The 12,260-nt window shown below is 41.5% G+C and overlaps 1 protein-coding gene across 1 annotated transcript; it reads left to right on the top strand.

The window, feature by feature from the left end:
* Nucleotides 1-7,782: 7,782 nt before the first annotated feature.
* Nucleotides 7,783-8,746, top strand: LOC114355707 (uncharacterized). The gene has a single exon (XM_028308677.1). The coding sequence runs from the start codon at nt 7,805-7,807 to the stop codon at nt 8,744-8,746; it is 942 nt and encodes a 313-aa protein (XP_028164478.1). The 5' UTR covers nt 7,783-7,804.
* Nucleotides 8,747-12,260: the final 3,514 nt, after the last annotated feature.

The following is a 12,260-nucleotide window of genomic DNA, read 5'->3' as shown; positions in this document are numbered from 1 at the left end:
CCGTACCGTTTTCTTCGTTTGTTTATTCAAGAACGTGAAATGTTTCGAGTGCGTGTACTTCTTTGTTTCTGTGCAAAAAATGAGAATATATTCGTTTCAATGCATGCATGGTAATTTTAAAAGTAGAATCATTGACACCAATATTTCATCACCAAACCCTTTTAGGTAACATATTTGCACATAAAATATTACATTATGTAAATATTTTCCGAGAACGCGTATTTGTAGTGTATTTTGTCTCTTCTCTGTGAACCGTGTGAATATTATTATGATAAAGTATAACATAATAAAGTGTAGAACGTGTCACATCCATGCATTTTTAATTCCTCGGTTAAATTCCGAATGGTAGAGTTTATGTCGGCATAATGTCTGCGGTGCATCGCGCATATCCATTTGTTTTTATGTGATGGAGTTTTCATATTTTTAAGGATTTATGCACTGACTGGGTGATACCATTACTCTTTTAGTGAAACATAACTATACGAACGCTGTCAAAATGTTCATACTTCATACATACCTAAGTACCTTCACGCTGTAAACAAAAGTAACGCATTAGCTTTCAGCCATTGAGGTCACCTTCTAAGCTTTGGTGTAAATAATATGCAGGGCAATTTACTTAGATATTATTGAAGTATTTGTCTAGTTTTCCTTTTCACAATTCAATATTCAGCATAATGTTTTTTTTTTATGTACTTACTCTTGCCTTGTATACCTTAAATTATAATTATGCTGAATAAAGACATTCTTATTCTTATTCTTTTATTCTTATTCAATAACTGAAAGCATCAACAATACTTTAACCCACTTGTTACTAGCGTTCTTTTAAAAGAACGCTAGTTTTTACACAAATATTTTTAATAATGTGGGTAGTGTAAACAATTTTTATGTGCAACATTTGAAAGATGAGGCGTGTCGCAGTACTGTCCAAGTCTTATAAGTACACTGACGTAAATAACTATAAAGTTTTGGAGCGATTGTTTTGAGATAAATTTATCATGACTGATTTAAGGTAAGTGATAGAAAAAGTGAATTCCGTAACAAGTGGGTGGTACATGACTGTAGAGATATTAGGTAGGTACTCACTAGAATTGCATAGTTTGTGCTGAGTAATTCTAAAACCCTTATAAATTAATTTTCGTTGGTCTATTTAGTTTCGTAATCTGCAATCCGCATGAAAGCCGTGGAGCTGTGGCGATGCGCAGTGTCACAGGCCGGCGACAGGCGCAAGACGCGACTAATCCTAGCAATCTAGACGCGGAGTAGCGCAACCGATACTGCAAGTCTCGTGGACTTACGAGCTCATACAATGGGGCTATTTTTGCTCTTCTAATGTTATTGTTAACAGAAATATAAAATATGATGATTTTTGGTAGGTATGTTATCTTAGTCCAAGCTAGCAAAACTGTTGTCTGTATTCAGTTGTGGTAAATTTTTAAATTATATTGAGCACTGCTAGATATGAAGTGTCCAGACGTCTACAAATCCAATCGCAAGAGAGCTTTTTATAGTAATGAATAAAACATAATATTTTATTGGTACACTCTACTTCACTTACTTTAAATGAGTCGGCTAAGTAACACCGCATCTGATGCAGGTTTACGATGCTCGTGGAATCCACCATAAAGATTTCAAAACGACACCTGACGCGAGCTCACTCGTAAAAAGAAGGGGTTACTAAGGGGAGTGAGTCATAAGGCGGCCCAATTGTTTATTTAACACATTACCGCCTTCAGACAATTAGACAAAGAACACAGACCCGCCTCAGGAAATTGCCGTCTCATGAAGTGAAGGGGAAGGGGATATGAAACGAAAGAGAAATAAAAACGCAGACAATTTGAGCGTCAAGATACTCGCGACTTCGCCTCTTACGAGTATGGTTCACATGTCCACTGAAAAATGAGTCTTAACTTAAAGTAGTAAGATACTTTGCCGTCGACAGAAAGGTGCTGAGTCGGCGTGGGCGGACGTCGAGCCCATGTCATCACTCATTTAAAGATTTCCTCGACACTTCGTTACGATCACAATGTAATTCCTACAAAGAGAATGGTTCTATTTTTATTTCACAACCGTGACACATGACGTTTTGAACGCTCCGTAGTTTTAGATGGTCCCAAATTTTAAAAAATTCTCTCTACTATTACAAATACTGTTTTTTTTCTTTCTTAAGGCCTCTTTTAGTTTCTATCACGTATGAACTTACTCCATACAATACTTTACTGTTGTCGTTTTGTATGTTGTTCCAAGAACTTTAACTTGTTCCATGAAACGTTTCTGCGAAACAATTAAGATAACCGTATTACTTTACATACGAGTATGATAATATTTATTCAGCAACCGATTGTAATCTAGCATTACTTTCCAAACAGTAGAAGTATTAAGTAAATATCACTGGCAGAAGCATAATAACAGATAATAATACTTATAATTACTGAAATCATAAATTATTCACATCACAATCTATGGTAATGTCAAATACTCAGAAATTCAAGACCTTTAGACTAATAATTTCTTACGTAAAGTACCTACAAAGAAAGTACGATGAGTAAACGGCAAATTATGTAAATATACTTTGAAGTTGTCGGTATTCATAGGCGTTCCCGGCGGACTCAGGCACGGAATTATTCGATTTATTAATATTCAGAAAGGCAACGTTTGTTATTAATCTACACTTCGGCCCAAATAACTCCGAGCCTAAGATAGTTAATTGAAGTAATAAGTAAACTTGTATTTTTAATAAAGCCTGCCATCTTGGAAATGTTGTGTTATTCTTGGAGTAAAATATATTTTCGACTAACTTCAAACAAGGAGGAAGGTCTATATTTGACTGTATCTATCCTTTTACAAGTAGGTATGATCATTGGATTTTCAGTCAATTGCGCACAGGATATTTAAAAAAAACTTGACGGTTTTATTGACATCAAGTTCGGATCTGATGATGGAATCTAAGGGACAACTCTAAAGTTTTATAAAATACAATATTTTTCATTCTAAAGCTCTATCTAATTAAAAGTAAAGTTTGTTATCTTGGAAAGATCTTGTGTTGCAGATCTCTTGTTTTTGGTTTATATTTCTCCCAGCCTGTAAAAACTGTAAATCCTTCTTAATTGACGTGAATGATCGTCAGTTAACTGTCATTGGCGACGGTCGCGGCTGCTTAATATTGAGCGGGGCAATCGCGTCGGGGTCACTTATCGGCCGCGGCGTCACTCGTCCGGGTCACGGGGTGAAAGGTCCTCGTACAAATCTGTTGGCATCAGCGTAATGCAGGGAGATTAATCTTTCGTCGTTTCTAAGTTGCAAAATAATGGGTCATGAATAAGGTTTGACATACCCGCTCGGCCTTAACACAAGCGGGTGTAAGTTCAATTTCTTCCAGGGTTCAATGTTAACCGCGAGAATTTAGTGCACATTTACGTTAAAGTTGTAGCAAACCTTCCGTAATTGAAAAGGTTACCTTGAATTTTGGGCAATATGGAGGCTCTGTGCGGTTTTGTAACCACCCAAAATGGGCAATTGGCCCAGTATCCATCGCAATAGGCCCAGCGCTCCGGCGCCAGAGTGGCTAATATTATTATCGAGGTGAACTCAGTGGGTTCATGTCTTTGCAGTGTCTAAGAGCCAAAACCCATAAGTTTACTACTGTCATCACAGGCCTGACGGTAAAAGAAGGTACTGCTGGGTCTCAGTAGACTGTGTCAGTACTCGATGTCGGTTTACGGCGCCATAAAACCAGCGCCATTATCGCTTGAGAATCTTCGTTGTAACGGTTTTATTCGGTTAGATTTTTTATTCAGCGGCGAAGCTGTAAATTATACGAATAATATAGGGATCAGCGCCGCTAACGACTATTTGATATACTGCGGTTACAGCTTACTTCGGGAAATATCTACTATAGTCGGGGATACTATATCTAGTATACGTGTAGTAATAGTGTAAGTACGGGGACTCGAGTTACTAAAACGTTTCAGATATTAATTTGCGAAGATATGTAGTGCTAGCGACCGAGATAGTATTTACGCCCGGTTTCCTCATTTAGTAACATTTTAAGTTTATTTTAGCCTAGGTATATGTGGTTTGAAAAAATACCTTTGAATTTAACATAGTTTGAATAACCCCTTAAGGCCTTAATATGAATTATGTTTTCAAATAAATAAACTAATATTAATTTATTCACAATAAAATTGTTAATCATTAAACATAAATGTGTATCTCAGTGGATTCCTTAACCTCATCTATATTGAGCAGCACGCACTCTCGGCGTGAGGCGGGTCCTCCGACATCGGCGAGTGTCACTCGGAGTGAACCCACGTCACTGAGGTTAAACTTCCTCGAGGAGGTACATGCTGCTATCGAGCGGTACCTAGTTAAGGCAAACCAGTTACATATTGTCGTGTTTCATATGATGCATTAAAATGTATTAGTCACGAGGATTTGATGAGTGCTACTGACAACGCCACTCTTGTGGTGGAGTTTTGGGCTGACACTGTGTAGGTTTGTTGTCGACACGAAAAGAAGAAGAAGTCACTTAACTTTTGTTATGGCAGTTAAATTATCAGATCTACAAAGAAACGTTTGATCGCTTCAATATTATTTATTTGATTATTATATTGACGAAGATGTCATGTGATTCAGAAAATCCTTCAAATATTTTTTTGAAAAATATTAATAACCTACACAAAGACATTCGTTTCAAGAATGCATTGATAAATATTTCTCTTGAAATAAACAAGTTGTTTAATGAGTCTGTTTTCCTCCGGCTGCGTTAATGTAAATCATATTGAACAACTCGAACTTCAGTGCGACGGATTTTAATGCGCGATGTGTTCAAACAGTTGTACAGCTCTCAACCGAATCGAGCACGTTTAAATTTTAATGTGAACAATGTAATTTAATTGGATTTCATCTGAACTAACTACTAATGGACTGAACATGAATTAATTATTTATTTTAAAAATACATTTTGATAATTTAGTTACATTGTTTCTTCTGTGCATCGACGTATCAAATATTAAATTAAATAGGATAATATAGTCAATTTAAACATTTTCAGTGCCCGTATTGATGTTGAAATAACTGAAAATGAGTTTCCTCGAATAGGTAATATGGTATGTACAAAATATTACATGCTAAGCTACGCTTCTGAGACTTGATCACCGGCGTAAGATGGCTTCGGTGCCGGTATTTCATAGGCTGTTTCGGGGAATACATGTGCGAAGTTACTATACGATATTTAATATTCCACCAGCCTCTTTCACCTTCGTGGAATTAGACGCTATTGGCATGCCATACTATGACCCAACAAACTTTGTAACGTCTACGAGTATGTTCATCAAGAATAATGAATAAATGAAATATTTTTTCAAATCCGTCTAGTAGAGTCTGAGCCTATTCAATATAAATAAGCAATCAAATTGTTATCTTTGTTATATTAGTTAGATTAGAAAAATAAACTGAAAGTGAAGATTATTTGTGCGTTAATATATTATTAAAGACATTTAAGTTATAAAATAGACGGTTACTACTATTTATCGTTACTCATAATTTTGAACTTTATTTTTGTTAGTAGCGGCTTGTTTTATTTGAGCAAAGCTCGCTTCGTATACATTAACATTTTAAGCTAGGTATCGGAGCGATACAATAATACTATCTGAATATTTTATTACGCTTCAAATCAATACACGGCGGTGAGGGAAACATTTAGCGGCTACGTTCATTCATTTTAATCCGGATGATACTTGATGTTTTGAGATAAACTACAATCAATATATTAATAATAACGACACAAAATAAAGATAATTATTTTAAAACTTGGAAAATGAATATAATGATTAAAAAACCTCGAACAAATGTAAGTTTAAACAGTAATGAAAGGCTCAAATTATAGTAAGTATATTTTCATCATGTAGGTAATTTATCTGGATGTTAGAAGGATTATTCATCATTGCTGAAAAAAACGTGGGAGCGCTTTGAATGAGATAGTGACGAGATGACACCAAATAAAACAACAACTTAAAAGCACGATCTAAATATCCAACGTATATTTGCTTGTGATGACCACACTATCCTCGATAATGGGACCGAGCGACAATGCTAATGGGGGCCAAAAATTCACCTTTGTAACACGACAGCGCTGCGGACCTAGCGTTTTGTCTGGTGCGGCCCTCGCGCTCATAACACTTAGCTTTTGTAGCAGCAAATGCCCCTAATTCTGTCCCATTCTGTGTGCAGAGACAAATAGGGAGCATCCCTCAGGGCGCATATTAAAAGTATAGGGCCGCCGAATAATTGACCAATAAAGTTTCTGGTCACGAGCGGTGCCCGAACGCCTAATTCTCTCGGAGTTCAGCTCTGTGTTCGAGCAAAACAAAAACTAAACTGGCAGCCATTTTGTCCGTTCCGTAGCTCTGTGTTAATACAAGCCCGACCTAATTCTTTCAGTTTTACTGAACCTCGTTAACACGATGTTAGAAATATTTGATTTGACATTAGTTCAATCTACAATTTCTCATATAAAACTTTAATCTAATTATGTTTTTAAATACACATTAAAACTACTAGCTGTAGATAAAACATAAAATAAGCCACAGTTGCCTCGTCGTGTAAATTACTCATATGAACAGTCGAACCTCCGATATAATCCAAATAAACCAACTGAGCAGTAACATGGCTGCGGCTGGTTTGCTACGTAACGCAGCATCAGTGCTACGTACGACTACGGCAATCGACAATACTACGCCGTAGCAGCTTACGGAACAATTGCGCTGCTACGGAGTAGCGTTACTACGAGTAATAGACGGCATACTACGACCTGTGCTGTACTGGAATATTCAAATCACTTTGTTAGGAGCCCAGAATATCTATTCTAATTTAATTATTTAGCTACAAGGTATCAAAACGGAATGCTAAGCAGACAACCAGACATATTGTACCTCAATACTAACACTTTGATTCCAAAACAGGCATTTTTTGATTCAATAACAAACACTCAAGGTTACAAACAAAACAGCACAAAGCGTGTTTGTAACTTTAAGTTGAATTTAAGTACCTTCGGAAAACTATACATAAATGGCACGCAACTCCTGATAACAAGGATTCGTGAGCAGTGATCATAACCGGAGGTTGCAAGGGCAAATAGCTTTTATTTATAAAGTTTTTCACTTCCATCTTATCGGCATTCACAGTCGGTCACAATCTATTTGGTAGACTGTGTTTTTTTACGCTGTTTATCTACTACACTAGTACTCTTATATCCAAATGTTGAAAAAAATTAAAGGAAAGTGGATGTTCTTATTTAAAGCTTAAAGCCAAATGGAATGCTATTATTTTTGTGCTAAATGGACTATAATTGGTTATCAGATTCATTATAACATTCCACACAATAGACTTAACCACAAAAGTAGTTGTAATGTTAAACGTTGAACGGTTATGTGAGCCCCAACGTCGCCGAAGGTCGGCGGCGACGCGGCTGCCGGTGACAGTCGTTTGTTTCGAACACAAATGAAGAATCATTTATTCATGTCTCCACCACGTCCCTAAAGTAAGGCTCGGCTCTAAAAAGTTTGCTGAAAAACTTTGATGTCTTGTTTTCAGTGTGTTTTGATCATTAGGCCGTCCCGGAAGATCAAAATACTGTAACAACATCTTTTAGGTTCCATACTCGTTTGAAATACCTAATTAAATCGAAACACGATTAATCATAATACTATGAGGTAATTATTTCACCCTGTAATAAATTCCAATACAAGTATGATTAATTAGGACTTATTCATAACAAAAGACCACCGTCCCGCCGAGGGACCTCTCGATGAGCCAAGCGGAGCGGATCCGTATTGCTATCGATGATAGAATCACGGATACTGCTCTAACCCCAGGCATGCGTGCTCCGTCATTGCGCGGTCGTCCCTATCTTCATGAGGGGGCTTTCGCGTTTTGGTGCGAGGATGCGAGGTCCCGCGAATGGCTGGAGAACCAGGTGAAATCCATTCCCTCACCTATCCCGGACACAACCCTGACAGTTGTAAAGCTGTCAGAAGTAAGGAGGAAACTGAGAGCGGGACTTCTCCTACACAGCCACATTACCGACCCGGTGACGCTGCAAAAGGTCATCAGCAACCAAAACCCTTGGTACAAGGTGGACACCTGGCAGTGCATCAGCGCCTCGGTGACAGAGGGAGCAGAAGAAGCGGAGGAAGGTCCGTCATCTAGGTACAAAGCTGTGTACCTGGTCCTGGGGATCCCTGAGGACCAAAAACAGACCATCCTCGACAGAGACCGTCGGGTATCACACCTGTCTGGTGGTGGCTACATCAGATTCTTCAGTAGCAAGGAGGAAGAATCGGAGGCCACCACCACAACCACAGCAGCGACGAAGGAGACGTCGACCCCTGAGCCATCCACCTCAGCTCCCCATCAGGGTCAGAGCGAGTTGGACATAGAGCACCAATCCCATGCCCCCAGTAGGGACATGGAATGTGACTCTGTCTCAGACGCAGACGACGGTGGCTTCACTACCGTCAGTCGTCCGAAGAGGACCCGCAAATCCGCGGCCTCCCCCCCTCCTTCCCCCCCTGCGAAGGCGCTGAAGGCCAACTCGGGCCTCTCTCAGCCCTCGCAATCTTCCCAACCCTCCGGCTCGCAGTCGAGCACCGGGCGGACTGTCAGAGTCCCCCCAGTCTTTGTCCAGGACAAGGCGTCCTGGAACAAGATTTCCGGCGCGCTCAAGGAGCGTCACATTAATTTCTNATAGCAAATTTAGATTTATTGAAACCAATTTATAAATGCACACAATATGGCTGCGCTGCGCTCCAAAATAGAAGAGAAGAGCATAGAGCAAAGACCAATCTAATCATAGACAATATTTTTTACTTTTTTAATTTTTTATGTTCCGTATTGAACAGACTCAGTCATCCCGGCGTAAGAACCACGAGAAAACTCATACAGAAGAGGTACTTTTGGTTGGCCATCAATGAACACTGACATAAAGAAATGGGTTCAAACATGCATCGGTTGTCAGCGCGCGAAGATTCAAAAACACACTAACAGCCCACTTACGGCATTCCCCGCATCGCCACGCTTCGAGCACCTTCATGTTGACATCGTTGGCCCGCTGAAGACTTCACCCCAAGGTCAACACTACGTGTTAACAATGATCGACCGTGCTACACGATGGCCAGAAGCACACGCAATACAAGAGATCACCGCTGAAATAATTGCTAAGATTATTTATGAACAATGGATTGCAAGATTTGGATGCCCGACACGAATAACAACCGACCAAGGCCGACAATTCGAATGTCACCTGTTGGGAGAGCTCACCAAGCTGTTTGGCATCACGAAGATTCGCACCACGCCCTACCATCCCCAGAGCAACGGCATCGTCGAACGTTGGCATCGATGCATGAAGACCGCACTTCGAGCTCGCCTATCAACCACCAACTGGGTCGAAGAACTACCAACAATCCTCCTTGGACTCCGTGCAGCCGTCAGGACCGACGACAGTGTGAGTGCAGCTGAACTCACGCTTGGGCACAACTTACGGCTACCAGGCGATTTCTTCGTCCCATCAATCGCGAACGACTCCATGGGTTACACCTATGTCGAGAAGCTACGAGCCACTATCAACAAACTACGACCGACGCCAACGAGTTCGCATGGAAGCACTCGTTCAATCTTCGTGCACCCAGACCTGAAATCGTGCAAACAAGTTTTTGTACGAGTCGACGCCGTGAAAAAACCGCTACAGCCACCCTACGACGGACCCTACACCGTGCTTCGAAGAAACGACAAATATTTCACACTACAGTTACCTGCAAGAGAAGCCACGATTTCGATCGATCGATTGAAACCGGCCTACACTATGAACACTGAAGACACCGCACTCGCCGCTCCCGCTCAGCAACCGGCTCCCGCCGACGACAACGATGCGCCCGACGCGCGCCAGCCCGCGCGGAGCGAGCGCGACGCTCGCGCCGCCCCCGCCGCCCGCCAGCCCGAGCGCGACCCTGCCCCCCGCACGACGCGAGCAGGGCGAGTCATCAAGCTGCCGGTACGCTTCGCTTGAGGGGGAGTACTGTAGCCGCCAGCGACCACAATAAAAATCGTCTTCGAATCGAAACAATGAATGTTTGCAGCCGAAGCCACAAGCAATTCGCTTCGCATCGCTCGCACGGTACGGACGTGCGCTCCGCCTCGCCCGCCCGCTCGCATGCGCTGCGCTCCGAGTTCCTCGAGCTTATCGCCCTCGCTCTGCGAGTCTTGTTTCTGTGGTGTTTTGTCACAATTACGTGGCTTGCCCGCGGCTGCGCTTGGGATACCTAACGGTGATAACGAACAAGCGTAGTTAAACGCCTTTCTAAAGGCGGTTCGGTTCGATTGGGAGCGACCGACAGTGCCTTTTTCAAGGCGCTGAAATTTCCTGCCGCCGCCGGTATATTAGGCTGTGAACCTTGGCCTCCTGGAAGGCACGTTTGAGAGGGTGAGGCGTTCCTCCTCGCCCTTGAGACACTCGGTTTCACAGTCTTTTCACTGCCGGGCGTGACCCCCCCTACCCCTCCCTACTTTCCATCCCTGAAGGAGCGTATCCCTGGTTGTTTTTGCAACCAGGGCCCTCCTGAAGGACTGATAGGAGTAGGTACTCACCCTACGTACACTTTTCCCACTCACCCCGCACGGTTTACACCGACTGTGCGGGACTTACACACCGCTATAACCACCGAGTTTCTTGCCGGCTCTTCTCGGTGGTTGCGACTTGCGAACCGGCGTAGATTCACGCGTCGCGAATACACCCTCCATGCCATGGACACGGAGGAACTCTTAAAGTTCCTCCGGGCCACTCACCCGGAGGTCCTCTCCGGGTTTAAAGCCCACATACGGGCAAAGACCCTCGCAAGCTCTGTGTATGAGGAGCCTGCTTCCCCTTCATGTCCCGAGGACGCCATGTGCGATCCGAACTCGGCCCCTCTACCAATCCCGCTCACGAACGAGCACTCTGTAAGAAAATTATTATATTTATTAATAGTATATTATTATTATTTTTACTTAAGTATAATTGCATAGAGATTTATTTGATTTGTACAAAAATAATATTTAAATTAGGAAACGGAAGTTTATAAAATACGGTTGTTGTATTGACTCGTCACGTTGTAGAACAAGTCTCAGTGAGTTGGGAGGGGAAAGGTGATATAAGAGGAGGTTCGGGCATTAAGAGACATTCTTTTACGAGACACTAGTTAAGAGGAAACTCTGCCCGACTGTGTAAAATATTAGAAAATAATAAAGTTCGGATATTGAATCTGCAATATTTGTTTCTCTGCTTCTGATTCCCTTATATCAGAAGCGGGATGAACTCCGAGTCGCCCAGAAACGATAATGTTCAGCAAAAATCTACTCGTGGACGCAAAAGAAGTCGTCGAAGACGTTCAAGTACGAGTTCGTCAAGCAGTGATGCCTCGTCGGACTCGACAACGCGACCTACGCATAAGAAGCGTCATCGACGTCGCCGTGATCACCGGCGGCATCACAAGAAAAGCTCATCGAAATCCAAGCGCAGGAGCCGACGTCGCCAAGACTGCGCTTCTCGTGAGCGGACACCTGCGGTGGTGGTACGCGATGTCGAAAATACGCATCAGGCGAGTACTAGTGCATTTTATACTTACCTGAACGTGAATGTGTGGTTGTTTATAATAATCTTAAATGTAGATTTTTTTTTTCTCGATTCTTCTCTTTTTGTTGCACACAAAAGACTAGAAATATTGAAATTTTACTGTCTTTTGTCGGCCGTTTTGCTGTGGTGGTTCGTAACGGACTACTCGAGGTCGCGGGTTCGATTCTCGCACAGTATAAACATTTATGTGCATGAACATATTGATTTGAATGGGTCTGAGTATTTTCTATTTATACCCTGAATTCTAAAGAATTCAACCATTCGAATTCTTTAGATTTTATATATAGATGTATGTACATAGGTATTTACAACTTGTTTTGTCCCCATAGTACAAGGTATCAAATGTCCCCTTTGTTTTTTTTTTGTTTATTTAGTTCCAATGCTAATGGGGATGTTGCCTGGGTCAAAAAGCAAGAGTTTTAATTAGTCCGTCAGTTAACTTATCAAAAAATACTCTACACGTATTTTTCACTTTTTCAAACTAATGAAAATTTAAAGAGATAAAGCGCCCCAAAGTTCATAAGAAGAGGCCCGTGACGTCAACGCTTGCTTAAAAATGCCGCACGTTGTGACGTCGTGCGCAACTTCAACGCACCAT

This window comes from Ostrinia furnacalis, unplaced genomic scaffold (assembly GCF_004193835.3).
Source record: "Ostrinia furnacalis isolate ACB-3 unplaced genomic scaffold, ASM419383v2 OfSCF2491, whole genome shotgun sequence".
Taxonomy (NCBI): Eukaryota; Metazoa; Arthropoda; class Insecta; order Lepidoptera; family Crambidae; genus Ostrinia; species Ostrinia furnacalis.
The sequence above is the reverse complement of the archived record's forward strand: the minus strand, read 5'-3'. Positions and strand labels throughout refer to the sequence as shown.